At 35.1% G+C, this 16,118-nt stretch overlaps 1 protein-coding gene across 2 annotated transcripts in view; it reads left to right on the top strand.

The window, feature by feature from the left end:
* LOC145670313 (uncharacterized) overlaps positions 1–11,879 on the top strand; it is an 81,050-nt gene extending 69,171 nt beyond the window's left edge. The window contains exon 8 of one of the 2 annotated variants that reach the window (XM_081738802.1): positions 9,795–11,879. In XM_081738802.1, coding sequence (XP_081594928.1) covers positions 9,795–10,012 — 218 coding nt within the window. In that variant the 3' untranslated portion in view covers positions 10,013–11,879. The remainder of the gene's footprint in view (positions 1–9,794) is intronic. The other variant, XM_081738801.1, reaches the window with a different exon arrangement.
* Positions 11,880–16,118: the final 4,239 nt, after the last annotated feature.

Here is a 16,118-nt window from a genome sequence, read left to right as displayed (position 1 = left end):
TCGAATCGGTTCATTAGATTTAGGGTTAACTTTTATCTCATTCCCATTGACTATATGTCCTAAGAAATTGACCTCTTTCAACAAAAATTTACACTTTTGATAATTTAATGAGAAATTTGCTGCTTCAAATATTTTGAATACTGCCTCTAAATGCAGAAAATGGTCGCCCAAGAATGATGAAAAACACAAAACATCATGTAGGTACACAATCACATAGGTTCTTTTTGACATATCGAAGAATCGATTCATTGTTTCCTGAAACAGCCGGTGCAGATCGTAAAGCCATAGAAAGTGCGAGCATGCAGTATTGTCACCCTAAATAAACAAAGCTGATACAAAGACATGAAGAGGGATGCAATCGAATACTATAGTAGCCGGAGGTACAATCAAACGAGGTAAAATAATTCGCTCCGGATAAACGAGATAATAGATCGTTAATGGGTTCAACCTAAACTTTAAAAGAAATTACTTTCAAATTTAATCCTCTCAAGTCCAACACTGATCGTACTCCTCCATTCGCCTTTCGAACACAATGAACGGAATTTCGATGAGACGATCCATGTGTCACCCATTTGTCTGGTGTAACGTCTTTATATAAATTATCAATGGTTTCACTTCTTTCGAACTTATCCATAGTATTAGTATCAGTTATCACAGAGAGGCAGACACAAGCTGATTTATTTAACGTCAGAATAATCGAATTTCCTTTGCTATCAGTCAGACTTAAATGCTGCTCCTCTATATTTAACACGCCATGAAATTTCCGTAGAAATGGACTACCAAATAATAAGTCTGGACGCATCGATTTAACTACAAAGACGGGAACTTCAAATAAATAGTTATTAATATTGAAAGTTAATAATTGTCTTCCCTTAACTGGAAAGTTTTCTTTTCCTGCAAATGCTCCCAATGTGATTTGTCCATATGACTTTAGTTTCGCAGATGGGAACTTTTGTTGAACCTGCTTCCAAATTCAATCACTGATTAAATTTAATTCCTCTCCAGAATCAATAATAGCAGTAAGGTTTAATGTTCCTAAAGTGCAAGGAATAGAAGGGGAAGGATAACAATATTCATGTTTAGTAATAAGAGATTCTTGATCCAACTCCTACAAAAATCAAGTCTTCAACTACAGTAATATTAAAATTTCGATTATTTTCTAGTAAATCAATTAATTTCTTACAATAACTGTCTTGCTTCTAATGTTCAAGAATTTTGTCTGCTGAAATAATCTCATTTTCCTGGATTACAAAGTTTAATGATTTAGGTTCTGTTTCCAAAGAAGGGCAAAATCCTGTAACATCGTAACTCTCTTTCCTTTGTAGATTGAATTGCGTGATCCGTTTCCCACTATATTTTCATTAGGTAAAAGACCCAAGTTAACTTCTCGAGTAACCACTAAGCTAGCAGTATCTGTTTGTGTCTCAGCAGTTCTTTGGTTTCGTCGATTCCGTATAAAGGGTCTTCTCCCATACCAATTCCCTGATCCATCTGGGACTCTAACATAATTTCTACCGTAAGACTAGGGATTACTTCGCATATTCCATCTAGAACTATTATATATTTGGATTGCATTTTGATTTTGGTCAGTCTGCTGATTCACCCGCACAAGTCATACAAAAGGTTTCGCATTGTTATTACATTGGCTTCTAGGACTGTTTTCACCCGAATTTACGTCTATTGATTTTGGCGCGGTAAACGGATGACGAAAAGTAATATATATGTGTGTTTGGGAGGGGGAATTCAAATATTGTAAATATTGATTTCGGTGCGAGATACAAAAGAGAGACGATATTGATCAGGGTTAAAATTCGTATTCAGCAGTATCATTCAAAAATTCTTCGACCGATTTTTAACATTCTCGGTTGTGCTACTCCCTTCTGTTCAACATGTAGACTAAGGCCGAAGGATCTAGATTACAGGTTCGTAACTAAGACAGTGTGCCCTCGGAAGAAAATGCCTAATTGGATGTAGCTAATAAAGTTGATGAATGTTGTGGACATAGTTTACACTGACCTAAATACCAATGAAAGAAAACTTGGATATTTAGACGTGAATGAATCTTACATCCAATGTATTTTTGTACAGCTAATGTTACCTGTAAGATTCCGGAGAATCCGGAAGATTGGTTTACATATACATCATTTTTTCTTTTGAACTTCCATCCAACAAATCTCTTTCACAAAATATAGAAAGCAGAAGAATAAATAATTGTAGTTTATATCTTTAGGTGATTATTTTGTAGTTTAAAATACACAAAATTATTTTTCAAAATTATTTAGTAGTTCTGTTTTAAGACAATACACTATATAGTACACACTTTCTTGTTTTTCAAACTTAATTACAAAAAAAAAAAAAAAAAAATCAAAGATTATTTATATGTCAGAGAGACAATTTTACAACATAAACATGAGGTAATTAACAAGTAATAAACATAAATCCAACAGCGCAGATAGACATAACGTCGGCATATAGATAAAATGAATAAACATAAACCAACAATTGAAACATTAACACTGAAATAAAATGAACAAATCTGTAACGGTTCGTTACACGGTACAAAGAAGAGTAGACCTTCGGCCTTGAAAACTTCATGGGAGTATATATTCATGTCAGCGCGTGAGTCAAAATGGTTAAAAGAAAAGCAAAATTCAAATTCAGCATTCACCCCGTATGAAGAACGGACATTTCAGCTAGTATGTAAAGTAAATAAAACTTAAGTGTTATTGTGTCTGTGGTCGTTTGTCTTCTAGTCGAGACCAATACTCGAAAAATTTAATACATTCTGGACCGCACGCTCGCCCGCCTACCTGTTGGATCCGTATTGCATTTTTATCCTATGAAACGGATTGTCCCGATAGGATAGTATGACTGATTACATCCGTTTAGATCGTTCGACCCGATAGATCTGATAGACAGAATAGAACGTATAAACTTAGTGAATACTTCAAACAAACACAAACAAACAAAAAAGAGGATAATTGTATTCTTAATAAATTTAACTGTTGATTCAGGACAGTTGGCTGTGATCCTAATTTGACACACTACCCAAAAATCTGTGTGTTCTCTTCGTAACTGTTTGTTTGTTCGATGCTTCCTGTAATTATAGTGAGAAACGTACGCAGAGGGTGAGTTGTTTGGGTCCTCTATCCGAAATCCCAACTTTCCTGTAAATTTAATAAAAGTTTAGAAGCTATTTTACAAATTTTAATATAATTTTATAGTAATATTGAATTTGGACGCCGCGAAATGCTTTGGATCCTTCTCCGTAGTAAATTCCTGCGTACGTACGTACTTCTAGCCCTACTCTAGTGAATAAATGGCTCAAGAAATGAACAAGAACATGTCTTCCAGCTCCCTAGTGTTTCAGAATCGAAAGAAACATTTCTATTTTGAAAACACCTGCTATAAGAAGTACAAATTTGGTGATACCTTTATTTTTCAACATAATCCCCTTGGACAGCTACACAATTGCTCCAATGGTGCTGTAGTGCTCTTATCCCAGTAGGAAAAAATCCTTAGGTTGTGACCTCAGAAACTCCTCCATGGCTGTCATGACGTCATTATCGCTTGCTAAACTTCGTCCTGCTAGAGCATTTCGTAGATTAGGGAACAAGTGGAAGTCTGAGGAGGCCACATCTGGAGAATAGAATGGATGAGGAACGAGTTCAAAGCCACATTTGTGAATAGTAGCCATGGCAACTGCTGATGTGTGACCAGGAGCATTGTCATGATGGTAGAGAAGACCTCTGGACATTATTTGTGGCCTTTTTTCTTGAATTTGCACTCGAAGATATTTTTCAAAAGGTCACTATAGTATTGCCCTGTGATGGTATGATCCCTTTGCAGGTAATCCATGAATATCACACCTTGGGAATCCCAAAAAACGGAGGCCATCAGTTTGCCAGCGGAGGGGATCACCTTTGCCTTCTTTGGAGAAGGGGAGCTTCCATTGTTTGGATTGTTGTTTTGTTTCTGGCTGGCAATGGTGTATCTAACACTCGTCCATAGTGATGACTCGAAAGAGAAAATCGTCCACATCACGTTCTAACAGTTTCAAATTGTCCACGGATAGGAGGTATCGAGTGCTGTTTTGTTCGAGTCAGGAGACGTAGGACCCATCGAGCAGAAACTTTTGATAAACCAAACTCATTCTTCAGAATATGATCTGCTTGCTCCTGTAGTATGCCCAACCTGTCTGCTATCTGTCGAATTGACAATCGGCGATTTTTCCATGATCATATCAAGTACCAGGCCAATGTTTTCCGTGGTGGTAGCACTTGATTGTCTCCCAAATCTCATCTTATCTTGAACACACTGCCTACCACGCTTGAATTTCTGCACCCATTTTTTGATGGTGGCATATGAAGGGGCAGATTCACCCTATTGACCATATTCTGGTGGATCTCAGACGCCGACATTTCTTTTAATTGCAGATACTTGATGACTGACCTGTACTCTATTTTTTCCATTTTCCCAATTTCCGCCATCTCATTCACTTCAAGACCCTGTAAAAGACAAAAGAAATTACTTAGAACTAAGAGCTTGATACACATTAATATCAAAGATTGTAATATTCTAGTCTAGATTCTCATTTTCTGTCTTAGGCTCAAAACTTCTCAGTCACCCCTCGTAGTGTAGGTCCTGCCTGAGACTACATTTCACTAGTGTAACGCGTGCCCTCACGCTGCACATACTGCCCTACACTTCGAGGCTGAACCCGATTTTCCTCCTCTTCTCTTGGCGGTGCGTTCCCCCGTTCTCTCTCCTCTTGAACACGTTTGGTCGGTGCTTTACGCTGCATACTCCACCGTCCTTTATCACTCGTCGCACAGAGCAGTATGTTTTATCATTTGTTAGCTGTAGCATAAGTCTTTGCCTGCCGACTTCGGCTCCGTTATCGTGTCTCCTTGGTGTAGCATTCTTAATGGCGATCAGTGTGAAAGGAAAGTGTATATTGTAGAAGCGTACTATAGTCTCTCAATCTCAAAAGAAACTGACTTTGTTGAGAGTAGATCTGAGTCTGGGCGGAAAGTGTATTGGAAGTTAGCACATACGCGGAAAATGAAGAGCTATCAGAGGGTGAACCAGCGTAAAACAGTTGGACAGGCTATTGATAAAAGTGTACGTGTATTGTTTACCTATGCTAATTAAGTTTTCAGTATACTTTTTGTTTGCCATTTTGACGTCAATGATACACTCGATTAAGAAAAAAAAATGGGGTTTGAATAGTAAATTGGAGCTTACTGTACATTTTATATAGGAAAATAAGGAGGTGGATCGTGGTAGACCAACTCCAATTAAAGGGCAGTGGTACAGATGTTGACAGGGCGCCATACCAATTGGTCAGAGAGGGAGGTGTATCAAAAACAACTTACCTTCTTGAGATTATTCTATCCATGAAACCATCTATCTACTAAATACATTAACACCAACAGATGAAATCGTAACGTAACACCCGCAACAGTAACTTAGGAAAACATCAAGGTGCTGTTGTAGTTTAATATTTGTTGATTATAGAAGACCGTCCTGGCGACCTGGCAATATAATGTTACCAAATCTTTCACCCGCCTTGAAAAGTTGTACGAGGGAAGATCAGAAACTAAGGTTACAAGGCCGATATTTCTGGAGCTTCATCTGTTATAGAGGAATGAGGAGAGTATGGTAATTTTAATACATGAAATTGGTAGCTGTGCAGAGTTTCAGCCACCCGCCACCTACAGTGCTAGTTGAAGCAGTTTTACGGGGGCATCATTGACCACCCTCCCTACAGCTTGGACCTCACTCCAAGCGACTTTCACCTATTCCTGTACTTGAAGAAGCACCTAGGAAGCCGTCGCTTCGCTTCAGACAAGAAGGTGAAACACTTTGTGACAAAGTGACTGAATACACAAGGATAGGATTTTTACCAAGAGGAAATCTTCAAATTCATCCCACAATGAGACAAGTGCCTCAACCAATATGGAGACTGTCGAAAAATAACCTGATGTGTATATACTATCTGTTGGCTGTATTGGTTGTATGAAATAATATATACACGTTTCACTGCAGCCTTTGTAACCTTACTTTCTGATCACCCCTCGTGCCAACAGATTCACAATGTAGACGAATTATTTTATGTATTATCCCCCCCCCCTCCAATGTAATTATTTCAGGGAAATTTATTCATGCTATTTTCGTTATTTTGTGTGAAGAGAGGTCCTGTAAAAGAAAAGTCGCTCAGCCTAGTGTACGGCGGGCCAGTCCACTCCTGGTCCTGATGCTTCGAAAATTGATTATTTTGGGTTTAAAGTTCCTTTTTAGCACCGAGACTGTATGAGACAGAACCTTCTGCTTAAAGTATACAAAATAATACTTCGGAATAGGGTTGCCCGCGAGGCGAGATGAGTCAGAATTTTTTGATGAAATAGAAGTCTTTGAATAGAAACAAATTCATTTTCGGAGGCAAGACATCAGTTTCACGACACCGTAAAAAAAAGACGGCCTAAATTCTTGTTTCGTTGGAAACATATTCAGGAAAGTATATTCAGTATGTTGGGAAAGTATATTCAGGAACTTTATTCGAAATTTTATGCTCCAGTTGAAATTAAATCCAGGATGACTTCTACATGATGTACTACTTAGTAACAAAGGTACACTTCTACTTCGGAACGCTATTTGTTAAAAAGTCGCTTAAATTTGCCGAGAAATAAGGTGTGTAATTTTTATTTTGAATCTTTTTATGCAATTTATACGGTTTACCCAACATTGTTAGGGTCGTCAAGTCTAGGAGGCTTAGGTGAGCAGGTCATGTAGCTAGAATGGAAGAAAGTAGAAACGCTTTCAAAGTCTTGACTGAAGACCAATCGGAAAACTACCATTAGGAAGACCTAGACGCAGATGGAAGGACAATATTAAGATGGATCTCGCAGAAATAGGAATACAAAGTAGAAACTGGATCCAATTGGCTAAGGATAGAAGTCAGTGGAGAGCTTTTGTGAACGCGGTACTGAACCTCCGGGTTCCATAGGCCATAGCGTTAGTTAGTTAGTTATGTTCTACATCCTTTTTCCATTCTTTTTAGTGCAGAAATAATCCTACAGTATATCACAGTATTGCGAACGTTGATGATATTTAATGAGTAAAGCAAAAAAGCTAATACTCATCGCAAAAGATACATAGTAGAGTTCTCTTCTACATGCAACAAGTAGCGCTTTCGGAAGTATCGTCTTCCTTCTTTGGCTTGTTTAAAATTCAAAGGATCCAAAACATGAAGGAGAATTTGGAAGTTAAAAAATACGAAAACAAATCCTCTGTTAAAAAATTTAAAAAATAAATTCTTCATGTTTTGGATCCTTTTTGGATTATAAACATGCCGAAGGAGGAGGAGGAGACTTCCGAAAGTGCTACTTGTTGCATGTAGAAGAAAATTCTGCTATATATCTTTTGCGGTGAGTATTAGTCTTTTTGCTTTTCTCATTAAATCCTACAGTATATTAGAAGTTTGTATGAAAACATGTTTTGTCATTAATCTAAAGAAATGTTGTTTCAAGTGATTGTTATAACACAAAATTATGTGAAGATTAGAGAAGGAGGAAGTTATAGAAGAAATATTTACAGAGCTTCAAAATGTGGTGCTGGAGGAAGATGGAGAAGATAAAATGGATAGACAGAGAGTGACAGATGAGGATGTTTTGAAACGGATAGGAGAGAAGAGGACGCTTCTAGCCAGCATTCTTCGTAGGAAGGTCAATTGAATTGAACACATCGTGCGAAGAAATTTTCTTTTTCATATCGTCATTGAAAGAAAGAAGGAAGAAAAGCGAGGAATACGAAGAGCACAAGTGATCGATGATTTGAAAAATAGAAAAAAATATTGGGAATTAAAAGAGTAAGCTGAAGATCGAGAAACGTGGAAGGAACATTTCCAGGCCAAAGCTTTAAAAAAAAAAAAAAAAACACTAGTCTCAGAACCTGCCAACAGACAGACTACTTAATAATAATAATAATAATAATAATAATAATAATAATAATAATAATAATAATGTGAGGATTCATAATAAGTCTATTGGGTATAGGAGTTTTAACAGGTCTCTCTCGTAACGGGTCCAAAAGGTATATCAATTTTAACGGGTCATACAGTCCAAACGGGTCAAATTTGATTTGATTTGATTTGATTTGATTTAGTCACTCCATGAAACCATAGTACTTGGTATTTGGAGGGTTCAGTACAGTACACAAGATGATACTTATAAAAAGGAATACATACATAAAACATAATACTTAATGTGAAGAAAACCATCAAAACTTTTAGATTACAAAGAAAAATATATATATATATTTAAAAGTTTACATTAACAAAAATAGTATTAAGTGAAGGAAAAACAAAATAAAAACTAATAGAAGATTAAAAATTTACATAATTTACCAGGATTTGCCAAGTAAAAACTAATTTGTCAGTTTCTGACATTTTTTAATCTTGCAGAAACTCATTTATGGAATAGTACGCGTTTTGTATTAAGTAATTTTTTAGCTTTTTCTTAAACAACTTGTAATTGTTTTCAAGTTCCATTTCATTTGGTAATTTATTGTAGATAGTGTTACCCATATGTCTGGGCCCACTATTGGTCAAACGATTCTGAGCTCGCATTCGATCGGGTAAAACTGATCGCATCGGGTAATGAGCGGATGGCCGGGTACCCGTTTATCCGAAATTTCCGAGCACTAGTGGTGCCACACACGTACTCCTAGAATGACTCATATACTATTTGTAAACTTGAACGGATAAATTTGTAAAGTGTTACTAATTATTTATTTTGAATGTTTTCTCGATTTGGATTAAAAGATCCAGTATTTCAATCAAAAATTTTCTTGTACGCCTTATATCTGGAGAACTACATACAGTGTAGCGAAACCCAAACTATTGCTTCGCTCAGTATGATGTGCTTATTCTGTATAAAATACGAAAACTCAATTTAGGTACCGTTTAAAAATTTTGTGACTCCTGATCCAAGATCCAATATATTTCACCAAAAATTTTCTTGTACGCCTTATATCTAGAGAACAGCATATAGTGTTGCCAAACCCAAACTATCAGTTAACTCGGTATGATGTGCTTATTCCGTAAAAAATATGAAAACTCGATTAGGGGCCGTTCAAAAATTTTGTGGCCCTTGATCCAATTGGTTCAAAAGATCCAATATATTTCATATATTTCAACAAAAATTTTCTTGTAGGCCTTATATCTAGAGAACTACATATAGTGTTGCTAAACCCAAACTGTCAGTTAACTCAGTATGATGTGCTTATTTCAAAAGAAAAAAACGAAAACTCGACTAGGGGCCGTTCAAAAATTTGGTGGTCCCTGATAAAGATCCAATACATTTCAATCAAAAATTTTCTTGTAGGCCTTATATTTAGAGAACTGCATATAGTGTTGCCAAACCCAAACTATCAGTTAACTCAGCGTGATGTGTTTATTCCGTAAAAAATACGAAAACTCGATTAGAGGCCGTTCAAAAATTTTGTGGCTCTTGATCCTTGGATCAAAAGATCCAATGTATTTCAACAAAAATGTTCTTGTAGGCCTTATATCTAGAGAACGACATATAGTGTAGCCTAACCCAAACCATCACTTAACTCAATATGATGTGCTTATTCCAGATGATATGTGGTGTAGAAAATACGAAAACTCGATTTAGAACCGTTCAAAAATTTTGTGGCCCCTGGTCCAAAAACTAATTATTGGCCAAGATCGCAATCCTTTGATACGTCTTTGGATTATTTCTAAAGTTCTTGTTAATTTACTCTTCTAGGTGCCATCTACATATTCTACTTGGAGACATTGGATGATTTGAGTAAATTGGATTTGAAGAACTATTTGTGGCATCATAGCTTAGCATCTTCTTCAATAATTAGCCTGGATGTTACAGAAAGTGAACATGGGCCCACGTTAGTAGCAGCCACAAGAAGTGAGATATTTCTCATCTCCTTATATCCACCTAACATACTTTCTAATGGAACGAATTCGTAGAAATAGTCAAGAAAATACATCTGTGATGGTCATATGTCAAAACGTGTTTGGAGACTGTTATATTTCTTGTTTGTTTTTTAACAAGTGTATTATAAAGGGATATTTTTATACCTTTACGAGAAAATGCTGGTGTGTAAGTATTTATATAATACATACGTATATGTTATATTTGTACTTCCAGCAATAGGATTTACAGACATGTAACTTATATTGTCAGTAATGTTTACTGATCTGCCAGTTGTTTTTGCTATTGATAGCTTATAGTAAGCTACTAAATTGTGCTAGCCCAGTGTTATAAAATTATACAAGAATTTTCGATAAATGTACAAAGAAGATAATCTACTTACAACATTCTTCTATGCTGTTAACGATGTGTTACTTTTCTGATATTTAAAATACCCTACTTACGACATTTTTTTGTGCTGTTAGTAGGTGTTACTTTTTCTGATATTTAAAAATGTATCTGATAAGATGGTGAAACCACAGACAACAATGTACCAGTTTATCCATTAGTAAAATGTTTCCCGAACTTTTTAGATCTTTACTGCAAGCCATAGATATGAGTCACTCTATGATATTCTCTAAGAATATGGATTTCAATTGAGAATGGACGAAATAAGATTGTGAAGCAGCGTTTGATAGCCTTCATTTGTTTGCGCTATTGTTTGTGATACATTTATGACAACATTCCAAGATGTCGTAGTTATAAAGACGAACTTATGACATATCTTCTACTTTTTCCTTGACCTAGTAATATTTTTTCGTAGTTTATTTTGGGTATAGACTAGGGCTAGCCGATTCCGGATATTTTACTTTCGGTTATTCGGAAAGTAAAATCGAAAAAAATCCGATTTCGGAAAAAATCTGGAATTTAAAAAATTCCGATTTCGGAAAAATGACGGATTTTTTCTGAATTCAGGAATTTTTCAGAAATCCGGAAAATTTTGGCCATCCCTAGCATAGACAAAAACTGCGCAAGGGAAAAGGAACGTAAAGATTGAGCTTCCATTCCCCTTCATTTTCGAAGTAATAAATTCCATTAACATGTGAAATCAAATAATCACAAATAAACGGAAAAATAGAAAGTTTTTTTTTCTTTTCTTTGCTATTTCCCAAATCTAGTATTGAAAGTGAAAATATATTCCTTTATCAAATATTGTATTTATTGCGATTTAGAGTTTGGAATTCACTCTAAAACCCATAATTTGAATGTGGTTATCCATCAACAGAATAACATTCCTTGGTACAATGAGTAATAACAAAGTAGGAAAGCTGGAGAATCAAAATGGAACCTCAATTTAATAATTACGTATCCTTTTACTATTTAGTTTTACGGAAAACGTTTTCATTGATTCTCAAGGATCAAAAGGTCTCAGATTAGGAAACATTGAGTTAGTGAACTTCATCTATAGCCTGTTATGTATGTGGTTATTAAGTAGAGAATGTTCGTGAAATACAAGAATGTGAAAGCTAGAATGAGGTGGTAATGCTAGTTAATATTTTAGATATGATCACCTTAGTATTTGTTTCAAGCTTCGCGTTCGAGTTTCGTCATTTTGAATAATCTTACTCTTTCTTCCAGTATGTCATACTATGCATTTGAGAGATGGAATATAAGTTTTTATTATTTTTTTTTTAAATTGCAACCATAAAAATATATTACAAAACCTTGTAACTCTGTAATGATCAATGTTTAACATATTTGGAGCATAATATGCCAAAGATATTCATTATCCCTTTGGAAGTTTTATATGTATTATGACTATATAGTCTTTATATTCAAAATATAATTTTGTTTCGTTTGTTGTTCCTAATTTTGTGTATAAATTGAACAAAATAAAAATTATTTTATAGCATAGTTTGTAACTTGCTTTAGACACTCATTCTAAATGTAATTTTCTGCTCAGTTGCGTTAGCAATGATGGAGGGAGAAATTGTCCCGACTCACTTATCTAAAATAATTGGATCGATTTATTAATTCGTACCATTTGGAATCAATGAATACATTTCTTGCGTGATGGTTGAACTAATCAGACACTAGATGTTTTCTCCCGCATTGTTCAGTCTGTTCCCGACTTTCAGGCAGTTCTTAGATGTATTTACGGCAAAATCTCTGAGATTTGGATCCGTAGAAGTCATAAATGATTGAAAAGTGTCCCATGCTGTACATTCGACAGGGACCGGAACATATGGTAATCTGTATGAGCCACATGTGGGGAATACGCAGGATGAGAAAGATTTCCTGAATGGCAACGCTTCTCATGTAGCCACGTGTGTTCTAGCGTTGTCCATTTGGATTTTACAGTGTCGATTATTCAGACTTTTTTTTCTTAAACTGCTGCATAAACACGTTGGAGTTGATCACAGTATACAGCAGCAGTGATGGTACGATTACCGGGTAGGAGTTCACGGTGCATAATTCCTTCTATGTTCCACCAGACATTGCCTTTTTAGGATGCAAATCCTGTTTGGGACGTGGTGTTGCCCCTCTGTTCCTATTCCTACTCCCTCCTCTCCATAAAGTTTACTACAGGCGATGAGAGAAAAGACATATTGGCATCAGGATTCACGATGATGGATAAGCAAAAGAACCACATACAGCAACACACTGGTTCTTATCTGGACTCGTGACTGAAGCGCCCACGAACCTGTTTTTGAACCTTTTCCATATGTTGAAGGTGTCGCACAACAGTTGCCAGTCCACTGCCCATCTCCGTGGCCAATTCTCGGGTGCTTCGACGTCGATCACAGTGGATCAAGCCGTACAAAGTGGAACAGAACGTAGGGCATCGTTCAGGTCAAAATTTTTACTTTAGAACCTGTCAATTTCCGAGTGGTCCTTTTAGCAATAGCATCTTCTTCATAAACTGCACAGATTTGTCTGGTTGCCTCTGCAGCAGTAGAACCTTTGTTGAACTCGTATTCAGGAATACATTTCGAACATAATCCTCCTTTCAACTTGACACTCCATACTTCAGATCCTTACAATAAAAAAAAAAAATAAAAAATAAAAAAAAATGGTTAGCTCCAGCAAAACTACAAATAGTGCTACACATTACTGATAACATAGCCAGAATTTGGTATATTTCACAGCACTGCCATCATGATCATCTCTTTTTTTTTTTTTTTTTTTTTTCTTTCTTGAAAATGAACGGCACGAATTACTGAATTAACTCAACAGCAGGGATATTTAATAATGTTGAAGTCGGAGATTGAATCTCCGAAATCCCAGGAAAAAAATAATTGTGCGTATAAGCCGCACTGGCCTGAAGAGTATATTTACAATACTTTGAATAGGTTACATTTTTATGTTTGTTGGTTAGAGTCAAATCTTGCAACTTACTAAGTAGAGCTAAGAAAGTTTGTACAAATACATAAACCCAAATCAATTTTTCACTCTACCTTATCGTTACTGTAAAATTAATTAAATGTTACTTCAGCAGACAGAGTTGTTCAGTACTTGTTGGAGATCTGTACGAGGGCTCTGTAACAAAAAAAAAAAAAAAAAAAAGATAGGAACAATTACCTTCTACAAGTATTCTTGTTGACTGAAAACTAAACAGTAACTGTAAGAAAAAAAAATGCATTAAGAAGGATAAAATAATATTTTCTTGGAGTTAAATGAAGAAATGGGACTAAGGCTCATCTTGATGATTCAATGGTATTCAATGGGTGAGCATAGGTCGCATCTGGCATATTTACTATTTTCTTTAAGAAACTCGAAAGTCTTTTGGATTTCATAAGAAAATGCTTTGAAGAAATGATCATCTATGGTGATATTAATGTAAATTGGTTAATGGAAACAAAAAAACAATCCGATATACGCGATATATTGAATGTGTACAATCTCCAAGCGCTAGTGGATGTATCGACGCGTCATATTAAAAGTGCTCTAGATCAGTTCATCATCATTAGAAAAAAAAAAAATGTCTATAACCTTGCGAAGTATTTGATCCCGGGTTCTCTGATCATGATGCGATTGTTTTAAAAATCAGTTTAAACAATACCACTGTTCTTACGTCTAAAGTATATATAGTTAAAAAGAGAATTTTCTCCAATCAGTATATGAGATATTTTAATTTCTTGCTTTCTTACGAGTCTTGGAACGGCATATATAACATGTCTAACACTGAATGTAAGTTTAAATACTTCTTCGAAACTTTCGTACACAATTTCGCTGTGGCTTTTCCAAAAGTTACTCGTAAAATCCGTGGTTAACTAAAGATATTAAAATTTCTAAAAGTAACCTATTTAGATATAATAGATTACTCAAAATAATACATCCCTTCCTAGCAGGATTCGCAATTATATTTTTAAGTACAGGATAACATTTTGAAGATTAATTAAAACAGCTAAATTACTATCAAAAAGCTTCACTATACTTAATTCTATAATAAAGCTAAAACTATGTGGAAAATTTTACATCGTGGAACAACCAACAAAAAGAGCGATTTTGAGTGTGTTAAAGTTGGGCACGAGATTATTAAAAACCCTAAACAGATTGCAGATGTCTTCAATAATTATTTTCTAGATAGTGTACCATTACTTAACCCCATACAAGCAAATTATGACGACTCGATGAAAATTCCAGCAATAGTAGAGGAGTTATGGAAAATATTGAGCAGGATGTTTAATTCCAGATCTTCAGGTTTTGATGAAGTTCCAGTTACTGTTATTAAATTTTGTTTCCCTTTCATTGTAAATTATCTCTGTTATTTAGTAAACCTCTCTCTTGAGAAAGACATTTTCCATCAGTATTAAAAATGGCAAAAGTAATTCTTCTCCATGAAAAGGACAGTATGAATAATATAAGAAATTATCACCCAGTCTCCATTCTTTCCGCGTTATCAAAAATTTTTGAATAAGTGATGAAGTCACGACTCTGAAATTTTTTGAAGTCATGTAGCTTACTATAACCATCACAACATGCCTTCCAAAATAAGAAAAGTACTGAAACAGCCTTGTTTGATTATATGTCCAATATAGCTCTTGAATTAAAAACAGTAAGTATGTTGTTGGCCTATCCAAGGCTTTTGATACAATTGATCATGCTATTCCTTTAAGCAAATTGTATGCTTATGGTGTTAGAGTAGCAGCTAACAACTGTCTCTCTCTCATTTATCCAGTAGACAACAAGCGGTACAAATAACAAAATTAGCTACAGATAGGGTTCAAACAACTTGTTCGTCTTTATAGGAAAGAGAGATGTTCCCCAAGGTTTCATTTTGGGTCCTATTCTCTTCCTGATATACTTGTTAGAATATATGTATCCAGCAAAATGTATTCTATATGCTATGACATCAGTATATGAGGAAAATCAATACAAGTTGGGAGGAAATCTGACATTTTTACGGACAAATTAGTAAAATGGTTAACAGCAAATAGATTAATTATAAATCATGATAAATCGATTCACTTACATTTTCATTTTCCAGGAAAATCGCGTATATCACCTACAATAAAAATATATTCTAACTTACTCCAATATTCTTGTACGACAAAGTTTTTAGGTGTAACCATAAATGACGATCTTTCATTGTCCGCTCATATCTCCACTTTAAACAAGAAGCTAAGTAGCGTGTGTTTTGCCTTATACAAACTTCAAAGTACTGTGTCTAGAGAATCACTTCTTAGCTTTTACTAAGATAAAGTTTAATTCACTAATTAGCTTCGGCATAATATACTGGGGAACTGCTGAAAATAGTTGAAGCACTTTCCGATTGAAAAAGAAAGCAAATACATTTTTTTTTTTTTTTTTTTTTTTTTTTTTTGATTACCCACAAAATCGACATGTAAAAAGATTTTCATAGAAGCAAAAATTTTAACACTTACCAGCTTATACATTCATAAATCTATTCTTTTTACTGTGGAAAATAGGCGTCTTTTTATCTTCAACAACAAAAATTTCATAGCCATAATACAAGACAAGGTAGTGACATATTTCTGATGCATCAAAAATATGCTAATATAAGTAAAACCGTGTATATGAATTGCGTCAGATTGTATAAAAGCTTCCTAGGTACTTGAAGATTATGACCAATTTTTCCATTCGTGGTAAGACGTTATTTAATCTACTTGCTGTAAAGTGCTATTATACCATTAAAAA

Source organism: Thermobia domestica, chromosome 14, assembly GCF_964235325.1.
Source record: "Thermobia domestica chromosome 14, izTheDome1.hap1.1, whole genome shotgun sequence".
NCBI classification, from domain to species: Eukaryota; Metazoa; Arthropoda; class Insecta; order Zygentoma; family Lepismatidae; genus Thermobia; species Thermobia domestica.
This window is presented reverse-complemented; position numbering and strand designations above follow the sequence as displayed.